The sequence below is a fragment of the Heloderma suspectum genome, chromosome 1, assembly GCF_057233095.1.
Source record: "Heloderma suspectum isolate Gila_16-S chromosome 1, 16-S_ref, whole genome shotgun sequence".
Lineage (NCBI taxonomy): Eukaryota > Metazoa > Chordata > Lepidosauria > Squamata > Helodermatidae > Heloderma > Heloderma suspectum.
The window spans coordinates 152,755,554-152,780,124 of record NC_139458.1 but is presented as its reverse complement, the minus strand read 5'-3'; the positions used below and the strand labels follow the sequence as shown (position 1 = coordinate 152,780,124).

The 24,571-nt window shown below is 44.1% G+C and overlaps 1 protein-coding gene across 4 annotated transcripts in view; it reads right to left on the bottom strand.

The window, feature by feature from the left end:
• The window catches only part of SLC15A2 (solute carrier family 15 member 2), a 122,384-nt gene that overhangs the window by 10,163 nt on the left and 87,650 nt on the right, over positions 1–24,571 (bottom strand). For 2 of the 4 annotated variants that reach the window (XM_084807333.1, XM_084807348.1), the window contains 5 exons: positions 23,026–23,187; positions 18,777–18,823; positions 12,836–12,946; positions 10,733–10,829; positions 1,104–1,250 (listed from right to left, as the gene is read on the bottom strand). In XM_084807333.1, coding sequence (XP_084663459.1) covers positions 1,104–1,250; positions 10,733–10,829; positions 12,836–12,946; positions 18,777–18,823; positions 23,026–23,187 — 564 coding nt within the window. The remainder of the gene's footprint in view (positions 1–1,103; positions 1,251–10,732; positions 10,830–12,835; positions 12,947–18,776; positions 18,824–23,025; positions 23,188–24,571) is intronic. The other 2 variants (XR_014784047.1, XM_084807338.1) reach the window with 1 other exon arrangement.

The following is a 24,571-nucleotide window of genomic DNA, read 5'->3' as shown; positions in this document are numbered from 1 at the left end:
ACTTCTCACTTCAGCTTAAACCACCTTTTCTATTCTGAAATGATGATATACTCAAGCTAAAACCTTGAATCATGGCAGTAGGTAGAAGAAATGCTTCGCTTTCCTCTATTTTTAAAAAAATCTCTTTTGGAACATCAAAACCTAACATAAGCAAGGAACACTGTCTTCACTTAACACTGTCTTCACTTAACACTGTCTTCACTTAACATAAGCAAGGAACACTGTCTTCACTTGTGCTCTTCTTACACATATGCAATAATACTGCAGGACCGTGATGACATCATTGCATCTAGAGGGCAGGGCAAGTTGAAGGGAGGGATCATGGGTGAGTGAGAGGCAACTGGATGGGCCTTAGGAAAACAGCCAGGATGGCAGAAGCCCAGTGCTAGGCTAGGACATAAAGGAGAAACAAGATGCACGATGGACCCCGGCATCCGTCACAACCCACCGTGTCTTAAATAAGTTGTGGTGGGCTGTGGGGATTGTGCGAACCAGGCCAATGTTCCAGATCCTCTGGGCACACAAGAACATGGAGAACAGAGTGGTGGATGTGTCACAGCTGCTTTGGGCTACAGTCCTAGGCACACCTAAGCCCTATTCAGGCATTCTTTTACCAGATATAAACAATGCACTCCAGCCCCACCCCCTCCATTGTTGCATCTGTCATCCACTACTTGTGGAGGGTGACCGTCTGAAGAGGAGAGTGTCCTGTATCTGAGGCGGCTCTCCATGTGAGTCAGAACATGGATTTTTCTGTGTTCTGGCTCATGTGGAGAGCCACCATGGATACAGGAGGCTCTCCTCTTCAGACTATTATAGGGGATGACAGATGTGACAAGGGGGCAGGGCTGGAACACTCCTTCTCTTCATGCATTGATTGTACCTGGTTAGAAAATGCTTGAATAGGGCTTTAGTTGCAAGTAAGTCCAGAGGCAGTAAATGTGGTCAGGATTGTGGTGCAAGTCTGCACGGAGCTTGCCATCTGTCTGCTCTCAGCCTGCGGGAGACCTGGCAAAGTGCAACTTTCTCTCCTGCCCTCCCACGCACCAAGCCTGTCAGATTTCCGATTTTCTTCTCCATGAACCAAGTCCTAAGTATAATACCTGGGAGTAAGAGAAGGCAAGGCCTGTAATGGAGAACATCACTTCCCCAGCTGATATTAACAGGTACTGTGGAATTTGCCATGAAATATGGACATTATTGGCTGGGATGTCTTCCATCTTCAATGCCTGGAGGTTCTTTGTAGAAGTCTAAGTTAGGGGGAAAAGAAGTCATGTTGATTAGCTGATGGTGTACAAGATATTTATTGGATTTATGTTAACGCAGAATCTACAGTGGGGTGGGGGAAGACTTTTCTTCCGAAGACTGAAGCAATATTGTCCTTTTGGGCCCATTAAACAACGATGAACTCTGCTGGTGGACTGAAATAAAGTCACACTAAAAGCATCTGCAAACTCTGCTTTTACTAGGAAGGTGCTGGAATTGTTTATGAGATGCACTTAATCACCACACAGAGAAAGACAACAACAAGGCTTGTTTTAGAAGGCTAAAAGGGGTGAGTGGTAATTGTTTGCATTACTCACTGGAGTATGGAAAAATGTCACAAACACCTTCAAAAGAAGTTTGGTGCTGACAAAAGATTGGGCATAGAAGATAATGATGCTAGCGATTTACATACTGCAGTTTGTCCATATTGTTGTGCCATATGCATCATTTAGTTTCTTTATGCACATGTCACAAAGCACAATAGATCTGGAAGCTGAACAAAGCATGCGATTAATTACGACAGCCAGATTGGAGAAAATCAGTCACTTGGTCAATAATAATAATAATAAGTATATAATGAGAAAAGATACTGCCAAGAAAAAAAAACCAGAACAGGCCAAATTGAGTGCCGTGAGAGGCAGTTCTTTACCATCCTGATACCTACAGATAAACTCTGGATTGATCATCCTACTGTAATCTAGATCTTCCCTTATTCTGAATGTCAGACATCTTTCTCATGATAACGTAGCTACATTTATTGTAGGTCGCTCACATCTATCAGTCCAATCCAGAACATAATTACTTGCCAGTAAAGACTGCTTCACATGCCATAGAAATAATGAATATATATGTGTACACCAGGGGTGAGGAACCTGTGGTCCTCCAGATGTAGCTGGACTCTAAGTCCCATTATCCCTGCCCATTGGCCATTCTCATTGGGGTTGATAGGAGCTAGAGCCCAACAGGCAGACACACTGTATTGCTTGCAATGTGTGAGAAACCTAATTGTCTATTTTTGTGCACAGTAGAGAAAACCATGTTTGGCAAGGCAATGGTCTCCACAGTGTATATCTACTCATTTTTGCAACATGGAAAGAACTCTTTCCCTGTAAAGGAAGGCTAAAGATCTGGTCTAGAAAAAAACAGGACTAAGGGAGGGAAATGGTACAAGTTTATAAAACTTATTCATAGTGTGAAGAAAGGGTACAGAGAGGGCTTTTTCTCACTCTCTCTCATAATACTAGGTCTCAGCATCATCCAGTGAAATTGATTGGCACTAGTTTCCAGACAGATAGAAAAGGACTTTTTCACTCCATTTACTGCCACGTACTGTAGTGACGCTCTTTAACTTAGTTTCCTTTAAAGACAAATTCATGGAGGACGGATTTATCAATGGCCACTAGTCGTGATGGTTAGATGGAAGCACGGCTTGCTGTGAAGCAACTGTGAAGAAGTGCTGCTGCCTTCATTCCCAGGTTACAAATGTCCCAGAAGCATTGGGTTGGCCACTGGGGGGAACAGGGTGCTGGACCTTTGGATTGGATGAGCCTTTGGACTTATTCAGCAAGGCCCATTTTCAGTTCTTAGATTAGAAATTCTAGTGATTTCAAAAGCTCTTTCTTCAAAGTAAGGGTCCTGATTGTTGCAGGATAACACCTCATCATGCATATTCTTGGAAATAAGTTCCATTAATTGAAATTGAACTAATTCCCCAATAATTGTGTTTACTTAGGTCTGCAGTGATATGAGCACATATTGTGGAATAAGCCACACTGAACTCAGGACTTTGCTACATGAAGCTTTTAACCTGCCACTTTACTGAGGTTTCTGCTTCTGGATTCTTTGTGGGATTAAGACTGGCTCCTTTACATGTATTTTTTTCTGGAGGTTTTTCTTTCTCTGCACCTTTCTATATGTTCCATTACATAACCACTAGGTGGTGCTGTGGCATAGTGGAATTGCTCGACTACGCTAGGGTTTTATTCCACCATTTCCAGAAAATACTAGATCCAAAAAACAAACAAAAAAGGCCATGGAAAGGTTTGCAAAGAACAGGAGAGGCCCTAGAGGATGACAACATTGTGTAAATTGTGGGACTGTTTTTAACCTGCAGTGAGTAGAGGACCAGGCACAGGCTACTCTAGAACAACCAGAAAGCTAGACACAAAAAGGGAAAAGAGACTATGCAAGGACAAGACTCTCCAGTGGTGGTGACCTGCAAGGTGTGTGCCATTTTTGTTTCCTTGCCTGAGAACAACATGCCCTACACATGCAATAAGTGCAAGTTGATCACACTGCTGGAAGAAAAAGTAAGAGGACTGGAGCAGCAAGTGTCAACCCTCCAGGGAATAAGAGAACACGAAGAGTTCTTGGACAGAACGGTGGAACTACAGCAGCAAAGTAAAGACCAGAAGCTTGAAGAGCAACAGCAAACTGAGGTAGAAGAGGAAAATGCTGAGGTGAGGAAAAATGCAGTAGAAGATACTCCTTGGAAAAGGGTGACAGGAGCAGAAGAACTAGAAGCCACTCTGCACCAGTGGAAGCAGTGGAGCTGTGGAACAGTTTCCAGGTACTTGAGGATGTGACTGGAGGACAGCCTGCAGAGGAAGAATTACAGGGGAACCTGCATGAGAGCGAGCAAGAGGCTGAAGGTCAGTCAAGCAGAGGCGATGAAACTAAGGCCTACAACAACAAGAAGAGAGTAGTAGTAGTAGTGGGAGACTCCTTGCTGTGTGGGATCGAAACCCAAGTATGTTGCGAAGACCTGTGGACTTGCCAGGTATGCTGTCCCCGGGGAGGACAGATTACAGACATGACTGAAGGGTTGCTTGCACTCATAAAGCCCACTGACAGGTATCCCTTTCTTCTCATCCATTTGGGAACAAATGATACTGCCAAGTGGAGCTATGAAGAAATCACATCAGACTTTGAAGCTTTGGGAAGGAAATTCAAGAACTTTGGGGTCCAGATAGTTTTCTATCCAACCTTCCAGTAGTTAGAAGAGGGATAGAAAGAGAATGAAAAATTCTCCGGGTGAATGACTGGCTACAAAGGTGGTGCCAACGAGAGAGATTTGGATTCTGGGACCACGGGCTATACTTCATGGAAGATGGGCTGTTGGCAAGGAACGGGTTGCACCTCACAAAGGCTGGGAAGAATGTGTTTGGCCACAGCATGAAGAACTTTATCAGGAGGGCTTTAAACTGAATCCTACGGGGAAGGGAGACGTAAAGTTGGGAGTAACAATGGACAAAGGCTCATGCACCGCAATGGAGAGAACAGCTCTAATAGCACCCAATAATAGTCTTCACAAACATGTAGGAAGAAAGCCAGACCATGAAGCACATGGTCTTCAATGTCTATATACTAATGCCCAGAGTATGGGAAACAAACAGAGCAAACTTGAATACAGGAGGGAAATTATGACTTGATAGGTATAACTGAGACTTGATGGGATGACTCTCATGACTGGAATACAGCAATTGAAGGATATAACTTGTTCAAAGAGAACAGGAGGAACAGAAAGGGAGGTGGGGTTGCACTGTATGTGAAAAATACATATCTCTGCACAGAAATACAGGAGGATGAGTTTGGTAGCCCCACCGAGAGCATCTGGGTTAAAATAAATGGAGCAAAGAATAAAAGGAACATGGTGGTCAGAGTCTACTACCGGCCACCCAATCAAGGAGAAGATGAGGATGAAACTTTTGAAAAGCAAATAGCCAATGTTTCAAGGAGTCAATTGGGCCTTAGGAAGCATTACTAACAACAAAGCTAGCGGAGATGACAGCATTCCAGCTGAGCTATTTAAAATCCTAAAAGACGATGCTGTTAAAGTGCTGCACTCAATATGCCAACAAATTTGGAACACTCAACAGTGGCAGTTTACATTCCAATTCCAAAGAAGGGCAATGCCAAAGAGTGTTCAAACTACCGTACAATTGTGCTCATTTCACATGCCAGCAAGGTGATGCTCAAAATCCTACAAGCTAAGCTTCAGCAGTATGCGAACCAAGAACTACCGGAAGTACCAGCTGGGTTTCGAAGAGGCAGAGGAACTAGAGATCAAATCGCTAACTTTCGCTGGATCATGGAGAAAGCAAGAGAATTCCAGAAAAACGTCTATTTCTGCTTCATTGACTACGCTAAAGCCTTTGATTGTGTGGAGCACAACAAACTGTGGCAAATTCTTAAAGTGATGGGAGTACCAGACCACCTTACCTGTCTCCTGAGAAACCTGTACGAGGGTCAAGAAGCAACAGTAAAAACCAGACATGGAACAACCGATTGGTTCAAAATTGGGAAAGGAGTACGACAAGGCTGCATATTGTCGCCCTGCTTATTTAACTTATATGCAGAGTACATCATGAGAAACGCCGGGTTGGATGAATCAAAGGTCCGAATTAAGATTGCCGGGAGAATTATCAACAACCTCAGATACGCAGATGATACCACCCTAATGGCAGAAAGTGAAGAGAATCTCAAGAGCCTCTTGTTGAGGGTGAAAGTGGAGAGTGCAAAAGCTGGCTTGAAACTCAACATTAAAAAAATGAAGATCATGGCATCTGGCCCCATCACTTCCTGGCACATGGAAGGGGAAATGGAAGCAGTGACAGATTTTATTTTCTTGGGCTCCAAGATCACCACAGATGGTGACTGTAGCCATGAAATTAAAAGACGCTTGCTCCTTGGGAGGAAAGCTATGGCAAACCTAGACAGCATAGTAAGAAGCAGAGACATCACCTTGCTGACAAAGGTCCGTAGAATCAAAGCTATGGTTTTCCCAGTAGTAACGTATGGCTGTGAGAGCTGGACTATAAGGAAGGCTGAGCACTGAAGAAGTGATGCTTTCGAACTGTGGTGCTGGAGAAGACTCTTACAAGTCCCCTGGACTGCAAGGAGGTCAAATCAGTCAGTCCTAAAGGAAATCAACCCTGAGTGCTCATTGGAAGGACAGATACTGAAGCTGAAGCCCAAATATTTTGGCCACCTAATGCGGAGAGAAAACTCTCTGGAAAAGACCCTGATGCTGGGAAAGACTGAGGGCAAAAGGAGAAGGGGACAGCAGAGGATGAGATGGCTAGATAGCATCACTGATGCAATGAATATGGACTTGAGCATGCTCCGGGAGAGAGCGCAGGACAGGAAGGCCTGGCGTGCTATGGTCCATGGGATCACGAAGAGTCGGACACGACTGAACGACTGAACAACAACAATGTTTCAAGGAAGCATGATGTAGTAGTAATGGGGGACTTCAATTTCCCCAATATTTGTTGGGAGACAAATTCTGCAAAACATGGCCCCTCCAGGAAATTCCTGACTTGTGTGGCGGATAACTTCCTCCTACAGAAAGTAGAGGAAGGAACTAGAGGATTGGCTATCCTTGACTTGATCCTAACCAACAGAGATGACTTAGTGAGTAAAGAAGCAGTTACAAGAACTTTGGGGGAAAGTGACCATGTTATCCTTGAATTCATGGTTCTAAAGGAAGCAAAAGCCTAGTGTAGCCAAACCTGTACCCTGGATTTTAGGAAAGCTGATTTTAATAAGCTCAGAACAATGATAAGTAAGGTCCCATGGCAAGCGACTCTAATGAGATAAGTAGTCCAAGATGGGTGGGAGTTTTAAAAAAAGAAAATTCTCAAGACGCAATTACAAATAATTCCAACAAGAAAAAAAGGTGGAAGACAACAGAAGAAGCCCATGTGGCTTCACAAAAAGCTTAGAGATGACCTGAAAACAAAAAAGTACACAAATAGGAAGTGGAAAGAAGGCCAAGCAACAAAAGAAGAGTACTGGCAGATAGCACAGAATTGCAGGGATGGCGTCAGGAAGGCTAAAGCTGAGAACGAGCTGAGGTTAGCGAGGGATGCTAAAAGCAACAAAAAAGCTTTCTTCAGCTACATGCATAGTAAAAGACAGAGGAAAGAAATGGTGGTTCAGCTATTAAATAAGGAAAGCAAAATGATAACAGATGACAAAGAAAAGGCAGAAGTGCTCATTTCCTACTTTGGCTCAGTCTTCTCCCAAAAGAGAGTCTATGACCCCCCTGGCAAAGGCAGAGTACAGGCTGAAGGGGCAGGATTGCAGCTTGAGATCAATAGGCATATGGTCAAGGAACACCTAATTACTTTGAATGAGTTCAAATCTACAGGGCCAGATGAACTGCATCCTAGAGTCATAAAGGAACTGGCAGAAGAACTCTCAGAACCACTGATAATAATCTTTGAGAAATCCTGGAGGACAGGTAAGGTGCCAGATGATTGGAGGAGGGCTAATGTTGTCCCTATCTTCAAAAAGGAGGAACCTGGGAACTACAGACCAATCAGTCTGACATCAATCCCTGGGAAAATTCTGGAGCAGATTATAATGCAATCCATCCATAAGCACCTTGAAAACAATGCAGTGATTACTTGAAGCCAACATGGATTTATCAAGAACAAATCCTACCAGACAAATCTGATCTCATTTTTTGATCAGGTAACCTCCCTTGTGGACTGTGGGAATGCTGTGGACATAATATACCTCGACTTCAGCAAAGCTTTCGACAAAGTGCCCCATGATATCCTGATGAGCAAACTAGCTCAAAGTGGGCTAGGTGAAACAATGATCAGGTGGATCCACGGTTGGCTACAGAATCGGACTCAAAGAGTGCTTATCAGTGGGATCTTCTCAAACTGGGGAGAGGTAACAAGCAGGGTACCACAGGGCTCAGTCCTGGGCCCAGTGCTCTTCAACATTTTTATTAATGACTTAGATGATGAGGTAGAGGGAATGCTGATCAGATTTGCAGATGACACAAAATTGGGCAGGATAGCTAATACCCTAGAAGACAGAAACAAAATTCAAAGTGATCTTGATAGGCTCTGGAGCGCTGGGCAGAAAACAACAGAATGAAATTTAATAGGGATAAATGCCAAATTCTGCACCTAGGAAAAAGAAACCAAATGCACAGTTACAAGATGGGGGATACATGGCTCAACAACACTACAAGCGAGAAGGACCTTGGAACTGTTGTCGATCACAAGCTGAATATGAGCCAACAGTGTGATGTGGCTGCAAAAAAGGCAAATGGTATTTTGAGGTGCATTAATAGAAGCATAGCTTCCAAATCCCGAGAAGTACTAGTTCCCCTCTACTCAGCACTGGTTAGGCCTTTTCTGGAGTACTGTGTCCAGTTCTGGGCACCACACTTTAAGAAGGATGCAGACAAGCTGGAGAGGGTTCAGAGGAGGGCAACGAAGATGATCGGGACTGGAAACAAAGCGCTATGAAGAAAGTCTGAAAGAACTGGCATGTTTAGCTTTGAAAAGAGAAGACTGAGCGGGAGATATGATAGCACTCTTCAAGTACTTGAAAGGTTGTCACAGAGAGGAAGGCCAGGATCTCTTCTCCATCACAGGACATGGAATAATGGGCTCAAGTGACAGGAAGCCAGTTTCTGGCTGAACATCAGGAAAAAATTCCTGACTGTTAGAGCAATATGACAATGGAACCAATTACCTAGGGAGGTGGTGGGCTCTCCCATACCGGAGGCATTCCAGATCAGGCTGGACAGCCATCTGTCGGGGATGCTCTGACTTGGATTCCTGCATTGAGCAGGGGGTTGGACTCGATGGTCTTGTAGGCCCCTTCCAACCTTACTATTCTATGATTCTAAAGCACCTGCAAACTACTGTGAGTGAGGAATCACAAGCACATAATAAATGCCTCATGTAGAAAGACTCTGAGTGGGACTTGCCTCCAAATGCAGACATGGGAGCAGGCTGCACAAGTCCTGGCATGCGATAGGGATGCCTACGATGCTTCAAAACTGTTTCTGTCCCCCAATTTCACAGTATAAAAGTGTCAGACTCCCCAGTCTTAAAGTTGCGCTTAGCAGTTTCTCTTGTGCTCTCAGTAAGCGTTTATTGAAAGACATGGTCTTCATCTTATAACAAGGGGATCCGTTCGCCAACCGTCTGTAATGGGTTTTATCAATGATGAATAAATATTTGAATCAAGTGGTCTAAAGCAGCAGGGCTGGCTTCTCAGCCAGAGAGAAAAAGTCACCAGGTTGGCCAGGCACAAATTCTGCCCCTGAGAAGCTGGAAGTAGTTTATAGAGCTGTGGAAAGCAAACAGCGAAGTATGAAATATTCAGGAAAATGGGTGGGGGGGGATTATCTTTGTCAGACCCTCAAGATTTATGGGTGAAAATTTAATTTTTCCCAGGTGGCCTTTGTGCCTCATTTTTGCCATTATCTGTTACAGTCAGAAATTAGTTTTCCCATAAAGAGAGAGACAGTGACTCTGCGATCATATCTTCCCAAAATGCGTCTATCCATTCATCTGTTCATCAGTCTGTTTATTTCCCCCCAAAATGATAGCTTTGCAACCCAATCCAATACGTATTTATCCCGAAAGAAGTCCCACTGTGTTCAGTGGCGCTTCCTCCTGAGCATGCAAAGGATTATAGCCTCAGTATGCCACCCCTTCCTCCACTCCCCATATTGCAGTACTACCCATGAAACAGAGCAACTGAATGACTGTGGATGGGGAATACAATACACTATATACTGCCACTTCTGCTAACAACAGACTAACGATTGGGCACAATGCAGCCAAATTAAGTTCTTCTAAAAGTGCGTTCTATTACTGCCCCAGTTTTGAGGGTGATCTGGGCAAGGTGTCCTCTGCGCCCCCCCCCCAGCTGCCCTGGTGGGCCCCCATGGGCTTACCAGGGCACAGTGAAGGTAGTGGCAATGCAACAGCAGGTAGCAGCAGGGACAGCCACTGGCATGAAGTGCAATGCCGAAAACTGATGCGCCAGACCAAGTGGCTGCAGTAGCACCTGGCATCTTAATTTCCCCAGAATGCTTCTGGATCCTCTGTTATTGCCCAGAGACATTCTGGAGAAATTAAGATGGCAGCTCCGGCTGCCTGCCTCAAGCGGCACTTCTCTCCAGACCACTGGGCCATTAAAAAAAGGTCAGTTTAGTTTTTTAATTGAGGTTGGTGGACTTGCCACCAACCTCAATTAACCTGGCAACCTGGCACTTGCCCTGCTATCCAGGTGCTGACGCGAGCCTGCAATCTGTGCATGACTATTCAGCAGAAAGCCCCATTGAGTTCAGTGGGGGCTATTCCCAACTAAGTGTGCTTAGCCTTTTAGCCAGAGTCTCCCTAATGACAATGGAAGAGTGAAGTATGAGGTTTGGTCTTTCTCCCTGTTCACCTCAATGGGACATAAAGTGTTTAATTTTTACTAGAATGATCATGGCATGTGTTGCATAACAATATTAGCATAATGCACATGATTTGCTTATTGTATTCTGCTTACAGCTAACTTCTTTGTTATTGTGGGTTTTAACTTGCATTAAGCAATGATTTAATTAGAATGGTTTAATTTCATTGGCTGGCTAATGCCAGCACAGTCAGGAGGTCAAAAATGGAATGGAAAAGACGTTCAAAACTCGGCAACTTACGTTTGTTATAACAATTGTGTATGAAGCTCCAAAATCAAGGAGGCCTAGGTGCAAGATGGAGTCTTCTGCTTTCGTTCGGCATTTCACATTGTTGTATCTTGACAGGAAGAGGGAATACAATAGTTCCTGCTTAGCTTCGCATGGCCAAAAAGCACAGGGCAGAGCTCTTTACAAGCTTTTTCAGTTCAAACTGATTGGGGGCAATGAATAACATATGTGTCCAGTCCTCTGTTAAGCTTAGCAGTCCTCTGTTAAGCACTAGCAACCTTCATTGTTACCTTTCTAGGAACAACTGAAGGACACTGATCAGAATTTATTTTACATTGTACAGTAAATGGCCAGCACTGCTGAATTCTTTCCTCGTTTGTTTCCTTATGACATAATTCTCCTTATTTTCCAGCTCTGGTTTTCTTTCAGGTTAAATCTTATGTGTATATATCAGGCTGCCTCGCTTATAGAGCTTAATGGAAGGTTTAAATCTGTTCACAACATTTTAAATTATTTATTTAATACATTAGTAGGCTTTCAGGGTGGCCAGGTTTCTTTCTCTCTCTCTCTCTCTCTCTCTCACACACACACATGCACACACACACACACACACAGTGCTTAAAAGGGGCTTTCATACAAGCTGGCTTATCGGGATGCAAAGGAGCTGTGCAGATTTGCCATGACAGTGATTTGGATTTACTAATTTCAGCAAGGGCTGCACAGATGAGGAACATTTTGTACTAAGCCAGGGTGGGGAACCCGCGACTCTCCAGATGTTGTTGGACTACAACTCCCATCACCCCAACCATTGGCCATACTGGCTGGGGATGATGTAAATTGTAGTTCAGCACCATCTGGAAGGCCGCAGGTTCCCCACTCCATGCTAACCCTTTTCTACACGTCACAGAATAACAGCTAGCAAACTGAGATGCACAGTGCACACACCTTTCGTAGTTCAATGGAAGAGTGTCTGCTTTCCAGGCAGAAGGTCCTGGGCACCTCCAGTTACAAGATCTCACACTGCAAAGTTTATAAAGTCCCCTGTGTGTAAGCTTGGAGAGCTCCTGGGCTAGAAGCACTCAGTGTAAGACAGCTTCACACATCTTTCCAAATGTGGCTTTCAGGGCTATCACAGTCCTTTATGGCCCTTTTCAAATAGAGAATGGCTATAATGAGAAGAGGCAGAGCTGGGGAATGAGCAGAGAGCCATATTGGAATTATCTGTACCCGTTTCCTTTTTCCCTGCCTGCAAAGATCCCAATTTCAAGTGCCAGAAGGGCTAGCATCATCATGATCCATATTTCTGAGTGGGCCAAAGAGAGGAAAGCAGCAGCGAGTTGTAATCAGTCATCTCTCCCCAGCCCTTATCCTTTTCCATACCTGTGTTGAAGGGAAGGCTGTGTTTGCTGAGAACTTCCAGCAAAGTTGGGAACAACAATGCCTGGGCACAGCGATTTCAAGTTACAGGTATTTGAAAACAGCAAAAAGCAGTGGGCCTGCTGTTGTTACTCCTAGGAACACAGGAAGCTGTCCTATGCAAGGATACATTGTTTATCTAGCCCAGCTTTTCCCAACCAGGTTTACTCTGACTGGCAGTGGCTTTTCAGGGTTTCAGACAGAGGTCTTCGACACCATCTGCTACCTGATCCTTGTAACTGGCAATGCCAGGGGATTCCTCCTGCATGCAAAGCGTGTGTTCTACCACTGAAGTATGGTCCCCCATCAAGAGAGAAGGGATGCCTGGGACTGATGGTGCTTAGTTCCAGCATGCAGCTGCACAATCAGTTACGGATGGCCCATGCAATCATTTCTGGTTGGAAAGCCCCATGTGAATGTAATTGTTCAACTCAGTGGAGTTTTGCCTGCTTGGAGCATAAGCTATCTGCTGGGTTTCCTAGCTTAGCCCATTCCCACTGCATATTTCCTCCAACAGAGGACTTGAACTGGAAAAGTACAGAAAAGTATGCCTGAACAGAGACATACCTAAAGAAACTGGACCAGGGGCACCTAACAAGCAAGGTCCACGTTTCTTAGAAACTAATCCAGAGATGTCAGGAGACCCAAGAAGAGAAATGAAAGTTAATTTAGACCATGGAAATGTTAATGGAATCTCACCTTCCCCTTGCCAGGGTCCTGTAGCTTGAAACACCATAACTTTTGTTAATGCTGACAAATTCCTCATTGACAAGAGTGATGTTGACATCCAGGTCCAAAGTATTAATGAATCTGTAAGGACACTTGATTTCATCATGACAGAAAATGAATAAAGTAAAATAAAACATCAGATATTTTACTGGAGGCATGCAATCTATTTAAAGGGGGCTTCATCTGTCTCTTAATTTTCATGGTAAGTTCACTGGCCCCAAATTCTACCAATTAATCAGAGTTTCCCATATCCTTATATATTTAACCCCTCAAGACAATGCAGTGATGCCCCCTCACTTTCTAGGAGAAAGAAAATGATTGTTGCAGGCAATCCCATCTAAGAAACTCAGTGGAATGTGATGGCTGAGAAAAAATGTTTGATCTTGTGGGAAGATGGTGGGCTAACCATGACTCTCCTTCATGACTCTATTTCACAGATAACTCTTTCCTAACCACTATAACCTGGTTCACATGTAATGATAACCCAGAGTACAGGTTAAGTATGGGTTGTCATTGAATCGTGGGTTGTTGTTACATGCGAACCCTGCACTATGGTTTAACTATGGGTTCTTAACCACAGACAACCCAGAGTTCACAATCCAACAAAAAACCATGGTTGTCTTCCTGGGTTGTTTGTGGTTAACAACCCATAGTTAAACCATAGTGCAGGGTTCACATGTAACAACAAACCACAATTCAACACAACCTACAATTCAACAGCAACTCATACTCTGGGTTGTTGTTAAGTGTGAACCAGGTATATGTTAGGTAAGCCCTAGCTTTTTCAGAAGGCACTGATACTTTCATGGCCCCCAAATGTAGGACTGTACAGGCACAGCAGATGTCGGGGTTGCCTCTGAGCATATAGAGTGTCAGAGTAGCTCAAATTCTGAGGAAGAGCTGCAACATGTTGGGGAGAAACTTTCCCAGGCTTCACAGGCACAGCTGCACAGAGCCCCCCCCCTTCACACATCCCTGTGAGTGATAGCGAACAGGGGGAGGCAAGGGAAGAACAACCTGAACTTTTAGACACAAGACACAGACGCAGGCACAAGCGGGAAGTCACAGGGGCTGAACTTCGGCGCTCTGCCCGATTGGCTCGGTGTCAACAGCTGTGCCTAGAAGTGTCACGGGAGAGGGGGAGATCTTCTCCTCCCACCCCTTAAGTTCAGAGAGCTTGCCGCTTTTTTCCCAAACAGGGATCAACATTTGTAGTTTCCCTTTGAACTTCCTGATGGCTGTTTCTTTTGTAGTCTGTGAGTCTCTAGCAATTTGCATTGTATGCCTCATTAGGGTGAATGGAATTAAACCCTTGGAAATGCAGCCTCTGGTCTGAGTGTTGATTTGGCTCTTGGAGTTCTCAGCTGGGCAAAAAGGGAATCCTGACAGCAGAGGACTCTGATGAGAATAAGGTTTAGGCTGCTTCCTCAGGGGAAATTCCAATTCCTAGCTTCTGGCCAGCCTATGTGCATCTACTGCTATTTAAAGGATTCAACTTTTTGACCTGTATTAAGATTCTAAATGCTCTAGCGTAGCTCTGGGCCAATTTGCATGATTACTGAGCCCAAAGCAGCTACCTGAAAATCCTGTTTGCACTAGTCCCTACTATAAGTTCCCAGTTTTGGTCTGGTTTTGCCAACTAACTCTGCAAGGTTTTGCTAACAACTCTGCAAGGGTGGGGGACCTATTAAAATGGTCCACCCCCGGAGATTAATGGATTCCGATGGATTCCAGAGGGCTCTGGGGGATTTTCCTGCTGGTATGGCTGGTGCTCCTGTCGAAGCCCAGGTCGCTCTGTGGAATGCAGAGATGACTCGGGCGGCTGACACGATCGCGCCCAAGCGCCCTCTCCCTCTGAGCAGAGCCCAGCCAGCTCCTTGGTATACACCCGAGCTGAGGGCAATGAAGCAAGAGGGGAGACGGCTAGAACGCAGGTGGAGGAAAACTTGTGCTGAGTCTGACCGAACACAGGTAAGAGCCCACTATCGAGCCTACTCTGTGGCGGTGAGGGTGGCAAAGAGGCAGTTCTTTTCCACCAGCATTGCATCTTCTCAGTGTCGCCCGGCGAAGCTTTTCCGAGTGGTTCGCGGCCTGTTACATTCTGGGCCAGGGAGAGAGACGGTGGAACCCTCGGTAGCACGCTGTGACAAGTTTGCGCGGCACTTTGAGGATAAAGTCGCTCAGATTCGTCATGAATTGGACACCACCATCAATGCAGTTCCATTGGTAGAGGCGTTCAGAGCACCGTCTGGTCCAGTTTTATTGGATGAGTTTCAGTTACTGAGGCCTGAGGATGCGGACAAGGTGCTTGGCCAAGTCCGATCGACCACTTGTGTGCTTGACCCTTGCCCTTCATGGCTTATTAAATCAAACAAGGAGGGGTTGTCCGGCTGGGTCCAGGAGGTTGTAAATTCCTCCTTGAGAGAGGGAGTGGTGCCTGCTGCTTTAAAAGAGGCAGTAATTAGACCACTCCTGAAAAAGCCTAACCTGGACCCAGAGGATGTTAATAATTATAGGCCAGTGGCCAACATCCCCTTCCTGGGCAAGGTGCTTGAGCGGGTGGTTGTAGGACAGCTCCAGGCACTCTTGAATGAAACGGATTATCTAGATCCATTTCAATCGGGCTTCAGGCCTGGTTTTGGAACGGAAACTGCCTTGGTCGCCCTGTGGGATGACTTCTGCCGGGAGAGGGACAGGGGGAGTGTGACCCTGTTGATTCTCCTGGACCTCTCAGCGGCTTTCGATACCATCGACCATGGTATCCTTCTGGATAGGATATCTGGGTTGGGAGTTGGAGGCACTGCACTACAGTGGTTCCGCTCCTACTTGGATGGCCGATTCCAGAAGGTGGTGCTGGGGGATTATTGCTCTGTGCCATGGCAATTGTGACATGGGGTTCCACAGGGCTCTATTTTATCCCCCATGCTGTTTAACATCTACATGAAACCGCTGGGGGAGGTTATCCGGAGGTGTGGGCTGAGGTGCCATCAATATGCGGATGACACCCAGCTCTTCCTCTCTTTTTCATCAAACCCAGGTGAGGCAGTGGCTGTTCTGAACCAGTGCCTGGGCACGGTAATGGACTGGATGAGGGCTAATAAACTGAAACTCAATCCAGACAAGACAGAGGTACTGTTAGTGGGTGGTTCGTCTGCCCGGCTAGGTGATATTCAACCTGTTCTGGAGGGGGTTGCACTCCCCCTAAAGGATCAGGTTCGTAGTTTGGGGGTGCTCTTGGATCCAGAACTGTCACTTGAGGCACAGGTGAACTCAGTGGCACGGAGCACTTTTTATCAGCTTAGGCTGGTATACCAACTACGCCCTTATCTGGACAGAGATAGCCTAGCTACAGTTATCCATGCTCTGATAACTTCTCGTCTGGATTACTGCAATGCGTTATACGTGGGGCTGCCTTTGAAAACGGTCCGGAAACTTCAGCTGGTCCAAAATAGGGCAGCAAGATTGTTAAGAGGGACTGGCCTGCGAGCTCATATTACGCCAGTACTTTTCCAGCTGCACTGGCTGCCAGTCCATTTCCGGGCCCGATTCAAAGTGCTGGTGTTAACATTCAAAGCCCTTAACGGCTTGGGGCCAGGTTACGTGAAGGATCGCCTCCTCCCATATGTGCCTGCCCGGACCTTAAGATCAGCATCAGCGGCCCTTCTCCGTGAGCCCCTGCCAAAGGAAGTGAGGCGGGTGGCTACTAGGAGGAGGGCTTTTTCTGTTGTGGCAACCCGGCTCTGGAATGAGCTCCCTAGTGAGGTTCGCCTGGCGCCTACATTGTACTCCTTTCGGCGCCAGGTGAAGACCTTTTTATTTTCCCAGGCTTCTTAGCTTTCTAAATTTTTATCTTTGCTGTTTTAAATCTGTATTTTAAATTCCTGTACTGCTGCTAGGTTTTATTGTGGTTGTATTGTTATATTGTGGTTTTAATGTTCTATATATTTTAAATGGTTTTATTGTGTGTTGTTTGGTTTTAATTTTTGTGAACCGCCCAGAGAGCTTCGGCTATTGGGCGGTATAGAAATAAATAAATAAATAAATAAATAAACTAAAAGCACACTCCTATGCATGTTTAGACAAAAAAAAGTCCTACAACTCCCCAAACGAGGATTGCACCCCAAAGGATCATATATAGTGAAGCTGGGAAGAATCTCTTTCTGAGGAGACCTCAGATCAGATGTTTGTCAGCATATCTCATAATGGGCTAGGAGGATCATTTATCTAACATACTATAATGGAATTCCTTATGTTATTTGATCTGGAATCCAGATTACCAAATTACAGATTACAGATCTAGATTTGCCATTAATTTTAGGAGCCTTTCCCAGCCTGGTCCCCTCCAGATATTTTGGACTTGAATTCCCATCAGCCCTAGTCAGCATGACCAGTGCTCAGGAATGCTGGGAGTTGTAGTCCATCTGGAGGGGACCACGTTGGGAAAGGCTGCTTTATGGTGTTCCAGGCCCTAAGTAAATTCAATACATCTGCTCAATCCAGTGCAAAATTGTAAGTTCCCTCATACATCTTTCCCTTCTTCCCTGCAGCTAAGGTCTATCTGTAGACATTTCCCAACCACTAGCATTGCCATCATTTTAATGAGATGTTATTGTTTTATCACTGTTTTATTATTTTATTTACTGTTTTTATGGTATTTTATCATTTTTATTTCTGGTATGTGTGTTTTTTAATGAAAAGCAGTATAGAAATTATCTGAAATCAATAACTAATTATTGTTTGTTAATATTGATGGATGAAGGAAGCAATGGGCTAAGAGATGAGGACCAGAAGGAGCAGGGCCCAAACATTGCTTCCTTTGACAATATTAAAATAATATTAACCAATATTAAAACTGGCTCCACAGTTGCACCCAAAATTCACAGATGGTGAAACTGGGGAGGCCATGTCATCCTCCAAGGAAGGACTGAAATTCTTCAACAGTTCAGGAGGAGCTTTTTCGTTCTAATCAAATTTGTCAAAGTTATTTTCTGAGAAATTTTGGCTCAGACCTCATTTTTTCCCTAGGTATTAGACTGCTTTGGAGGAAGCATTTCTAAAGCCACCCAGGTCTAGGTGGTAGATTCATACTCTACATTACTGCTCATACAAGAGTGAACCAGAATACCTGACCATTGTCACTTTCTCTCAGAGCTGCTTCACTGTTTACTTGGCGATCACATTTGCCACAGCTACAACAGATCAGCATCTCCCCATAGGAAACATGGAAAACCTGATGTGTATTCCTAAACTAAAGGATATAGCTCTGAATGGCAGCCTATGCCCACCCTTGCACGTTCAGAAATACATGTATTCTGTCCTTCACCCTTCACATATTTGCTACAGAGACCACTAGTGTCACTGGCTGGCTGGCTAGGAATGCTCAGTGCAGACTGCAGCCATGCCTGCAATGGGAACCTTTAGCCAGTTGGCAGCTGCACACCTACACCGTGCTACATCCAGCCAGTGCCTGCCTCACTCCTGCCTTGCATTTCCTGCCAGTAAGAGCTTGGAAGAGCCCCTCCTCTTTGGGCATTGCCTCAACAACGATAACTTCCTCCTCCTCCTTCCTATCTTTTCACTACCTCACTGGCTGTCAATGGGTCTAGCCATGGGAAACATAATTTCCGTAGAAGAACGTAACTTAAGAACATAAGAAGAGCTGTGCTGGATCAGACCAAAAGCCTATCTTGTCTAGCATTCTGCTTGTAGAGTAGCTTATTGGATGCCCACGGGAAGTCCACAAGCAGGACATGAGTGCAACCACACCCTTCTGCTAATGCAAACTGTACAGCCCTCACTCAAAACGTACTGATGAGGTCCAAGCTCTGGCTAAGCAGCCTGGATTAATGGTTTCAGTCAAACCATGGAATTATAACTGCAAAGAAACAGATCACCCAAAGCCAGTTCACACCTCACAGCTGTCATTCCTTCTGATGGTTTTTTATCCATGTCTTTTATCTAAAACCAAAGGGAAACAAAATCATTGTACAATTTCTGCTTACATGAAGGCTTTCTAAGAAGCAAAGAGTCTGCAGATGAAAACATGGGTTCTGAATGTCACTCTATTGAATGGAGGGAGATGCTCGCCATGTGCTTTTCTGAGATGGCTTGAGTTCTGCTAGAAAAGTATCTATCAAATCTATAACCTACCAGGCTCTTGTTGATGCAACAAATGGGTGGGATAATTTTCTCATCTCCATAAAGACCCCTATTATATTAGCTGCAATAGGACATACGTGTTGCTCTACTCTGAACCAGACCTACTTTATGACAAAAGTAGGTGCTTAACCAATTACACTTTGTTTCCACAGATCATGGGCAGTAGGAAGAAGGATGAGCAAAGAAGACAGACCTACATACTCAGGTGCTGGACCAGCACTGGCTTCAGAAAGGAGTTGGAGAGAGACATATATAGATCGGGTTCAGATGAGCCGTGGCATCCATGGGTGCCATTTTGAATATGCAAGCTCCCACTCAAGGGTTGTTGTGTTGTGTGAACCTCATGGGTTATGCAAGGGTTAAACAACAGTGAGGCTGCGGCACGTGCGGGGCACATGCGGCCGCCATTTTGAATATCATGTCATGTGAACTCAGCAAGTGTGGGTTATGCGAAGGTTAAAGAATAACCCTTGCATAACTCATGCTGACCAGGTTTGCATGACACAGTAAGCCCTGAGTAGGGGTTGAATATTCACAATGGCGGCCATATGAGTCCCACACGTGCCACAGCTCACCATGAGTTAAATAACCCATGGTGGGCTGTGGTGTTGTGCAAACAGCCACACAGAATCATTAGCCTAAGTCCATACAATGCCACATGTCTAGAGCAAGGGTGGGCAGATTTTGGGCTTGCAGGTCTTACTGCGTTATTTTACTAAAATTAATCAGAGCCAGGCACAAAATAATGAAGGGGAGTGGCAGTAGTGGAGTCAGTTGCCTCCTGCACCTCACGAGTAATGCACTGTATTACAAATACAAATCTACATGTGAGTTACTATACATCAGTGATCCTAACACCAAACTCTCAAAGCAATCGGTAGAGCTGCAAAAACAACAATCGGTTAATATATTTTACAGGTGAAGAACACTGAGGCTAAGAGGCAAGCAATGCACACAAAGCCAGCTGCTGCAGAGTTGTTGTTTTTTTTAACTTTCAATTTGACTTGCTATTGTTAAACTATTGGGAGTCAGAAACCCTTACTGATCTACTGCAAATCACCCAGAGATCTGCCAGTAGATCCTAATCTACCCTTTTTGCCCATCATTGGTCTAGAGGACCTCTAGAGGAGTACAAAGTGCCTTACTTTCACATATCGATTGCAAACAATAAATGAACATTTCATGGACTTTCTTTGACCTTGACTTGGTAAGGCAGACACTTTATCATCACAGCACAGCAGCTCATGTTGTTTCAGAAATGGGATGTGAAAAGAAAGAGAGGTGTTTGGCAGAGGCATTGCTGAAGGTTAAAGGGACAAGGATGCAGGAGGGAAATGGTGGAAAACTTCTCAGGGGGCTCGGGGACAAAAGGCACTGTCACTGCTTGTTGCAAAGAGCTGAGAAGAGGTGTGTAAGTCAGAATTTTGCCTATTAGTCCCAAACAATATAAACAACATGTGTTTAGCTGCAGATTTCTCGGGGGGTTGTAATAACTCTCTCCATAATAATGAAGTGGGTGTGCTGCATGGGGATTGTAAGTGCACATAAACAGGGCTATAATAGATAGATAGATAGATAGATAGATAGATAGATAGATAGATAGATAGTCTTTTGTTAGGGTAGATCTTTACAGGTTTCCTTCTCTTAATTGTAATGCTTTTTAGACTATGGCTTCTTCTGAACAAGAAAATTGTTCCTTTCCCCCTCTCTACTTCTTTTCCTTCCATGTATATAAAATGCCTTGGAGTGCTATGGGCTCTCTCCCCGCCCCCCTCTCCATATATATATATAAATAAATAAAAACAGACAATGTTGTAAAACAAATAGTAGATAAACATGAGTAATAATGAACAAATTGCTTGCAAGGAGTCAACACATTCCCTTGACAATTAATTCAAGCTGATTAGCATCCCACTAGTGGATCCAGCCAGCTATCAATGCTGACCGACACTGATACATTTTTCATTGGTGGCTGTGATGCCATCAAATATATGGAGACGTTACTGAAACCATCCCCTTTCTGAATCCCATAAAAAAAAGTATTGGAAAACAATAGGGCTGAAACAGAAAGTAAGTTGTTTAATTGACTTCTGTGATGTTCTACTAGTGAACGGGGGGAGGGGGTGGGCAGAGAAAGAGAGAATTATATAGCATCAACCAGGCATCTAGGTGTAGCCTGTCCAGGATCCTAAGAATGGAAACACTGAAGGCTGAATGTCTGCTTCATAAGAGCCTGGGAAAGGAACAGGAAGGGATAAAAGGATCAGGGCAGTCGCAGTGGCAGCCAGCCAGCTGAAGTCAACAGTCATGGACAGAGGAAAGAAACTCTAATGGAGAAGAATACCCTGAGCTTTAATTCTGGTAAACTTCTCTAGGGGTGCTTCCAGACAGAGGGCTCCTAGTGTTATCAGTCAAAAGGCTCTGTGTAGTAGGGATGTATGAGAACTTTGTTTCAGTTTGTTTTTGAACAGGATATATCCAGTTCACACTTTCCAGAACCAACACAGCTCAAATGCAATCTGTGGTTGAAGTCTGTGCAGTTCTGAACTTGCAATGTCATTTGTAGGCCACAAAATTTGCATGTGACAGCATGGGTTCATTTGAAATATGTGCATGAAAAAAATTCATACTTTTGAAAAATGCACACAAATGCACCTCAATTAATGGGAGAAATATGTGTGCATTTCAAAGATACACACAATTGATGTGTACATTTGGAAAAATCTGCACAAATATTTGCATGAATTTTCATGCAAAAAGAAAAAAAAGCTCGCAATCAGCTATGGACTCAAGTCGGAATGAGCTTCGAGATGGAATTCGGAGAACTTTGGCAAGCCAAAGTTTTGCTGATTTGTACATTCCTACTGTGCAGCTATTCAGTCTCTTTCTCCTTAATAGATTTTCTGCAGTAAGACAAAAGACAGAAAAAGCAGTGGGAAAACATGGGAAGGTTATGAGTGGAAGATGATGTCTGGACTGGCTGAAAGAATCTGTGGATGAGGTGGGCAATGACATGATAAAAGCCTCATCTAGAAGCACCCCAGGACCACCTAGTAAACTGGGCTAAGTCTTTACTTTTGTGATGTCGATAGGAAAGCACACAAAAGGAAAATAATTCAAAGTACAACATGATTATCCCTACAGATTAGTTGGACTGGAACTTAAGGACTTCAACATCATATAGTCCAACCCTTTTATTTTGACCTGATTTCTTTATCCAGCATCTCTCCCTGAAAAGATTACCCTATGATTATTCAGGCTCCATTGTGCAGGAAACAGTAAAAATGGGAAAAGTGTCCCATCATTAAGATTTTAGCTCTGATTTGGCTACTTATACGTAGAAAGAGAGAAGATCGCTTCATCATCTGGCCTACTCTACTCTGTCAAGTTAATGGCTGGTCTGCAAAGAGCTGAAATATCGCTGAAATGAAGCTAGAAAAATTACTTCATTTGCTGCATCTACCATGAAAATGGGGAGCGATTTTACGAAAAGAAATACGGCTTGTTGTCAAAGTGACGACTTATTAACAAAAAATGGAAACTGCATTGTTGGCCGTGGTTTGCTATTCCCAAATGGCCAAAAGTAAGTCTAATGATTTTGATAGCTTTCAGCATGGTCATTTTGGAGACTTCTGTTCTGAAATGCTAAAACAACCAGTAAACATATCACATCCTGAATTGGTTTATCCCATTGCTATTCTAAAGCTTCTCTGCAAACTTGGCTTTTTGTGAAGGCCTCCTGGAGAACATTTCTTCTACGATCTTCCTAGGCCTTTGCCATTCAGTAGGCTTTATTCTAATCTCCCACTGCAGCATTTGACAGTTTAAATGAGGTCTAGCAGCTCAGCTGCCATAAAACCACCCAGCAGATGTTAGAGCAGATGCAGCACTACTTGCAAAGGCATTGAGAGTAATCATGGGTCGTATTCAACATTGCCATTCTGCTGTTGGAAAATTTCTTCAAATATCTGTCTTTGCCCCCATTTGGTTTCCACACTTACTAAATGGCTTGCTAGACTTCTTTCTGCCTTGTAGACCATTAAGCTGTTCACAGATTTTTCCTGGACAATATGATCAAATGTGGAAGATAATCCTTGGCACTGTATCTTAAAATGAAGGCTTTGTTGGTCACTATTCAGAATTAATTTGGAGTACTCAGGGTCCTAAGCAAAAAGAAAAGGGTAAAAAAATTATATATGTATTCTCATTCTGTAATAAAGAAACAAATATCAAAACAAATATGTTTGTCAGAAAAAGTGCTGGTTATGACCTTTAAAGCACTATACAGATTGTGACCAGGCTACCTGAAAGACCACCTTCCCCCATACGAGCCTGCCCATTTCTTAAGGTCTTCTGAAGAGGCCCTTCTTTCGAGACCACTGCCTTCAGAGGTATGATTGGTGGCTACCCAAGAGAGGGCTTTTTCAGTGGCCGCTCCTAGGCTATGGAACTCCCTCTCAAGGGAGGCTAGGTTCACTCCCTCTCCGTTGTCTTTCCGCCAGCAGGCAAAGACCTCTTTATTCAAGAAGGCCTTTGGCCTGTAAATGGGTCTGTTCAGTTGGGTGCTGTTTTTTATTTTTATCTTTTTATTCTGGATTGTTATGTTTTTATTGTATTTTAATACATCATTTTAATCCATTTTAATTGTACCTCTAAGCTGCCTCGAGTGCCATTTTTTTGGTAGAAAGGTGGGGTACAACACAAATAAAAATGAATAAAAATAAAATAAAAAGGGGAATCATGAGTTGTGTCCTGGGGTAGCCTAACATTTCATTTGTTTATGTATTACTGTATTTACATAGCTGTCCCATAACAAAAGTCTCTGGGTAGCTGTGAGAAGCCACTGGGGGGTGCCGTCTGATATCCCCACATTCCCCTGATTGCCTACCAACAGAAACAAGCTATGGCTGTGGCTCCTTGAGCAAAGGGAAGGAGAATTAAGGCAAGGCAAGAGGACTCTGAGGGACAAAAGGGAGGTTAGGTAGGACAAGTCTGGATGCACAGAAGGTGGAGAAAAAGGAGGAAACAGGAGGAAAGAAGAAGCCCAGGCTGGAGGGAGAAGCAGTAAAACAACGAAGACCAAAGGGGGTGGTAGGAAGGAAAGGGCACTAATTGGGCTCACTAGGAAGATTTAAAGAGTCAGAGGCACTTTTTGGCAATTAGGCAGTTTCTGTACTGGGTTTTGTTGCTTGTGGTTTTGCAAACCACCATCCACACCAAGCTCCTTGTTCTTGGTGGTTATAGTGGGATTTCACATCCACATGTGAAATCCCACATCCACTTCCAAAAAAAAAGTAAATAAACGAAGATATCAGTATCCAAAGCTTTCTCCTGCCCAACCCATGGGAACAGAAAATGACAATAAGGGGCAATCAAGAGAGGCTATTCAAGGGTCAATTCATCTCTAATTCCTCATCCATCAAGAGGACACCATAAAAGAGTAGAATCTGCAAGAAGGAAACTTTAAAGGAAAAGGTGCCCTTAAAAGCTTTGATAGCTGTAAGCCTGTCTACACAAGTCTGACTGGCACTAGAATTGAATTTTACA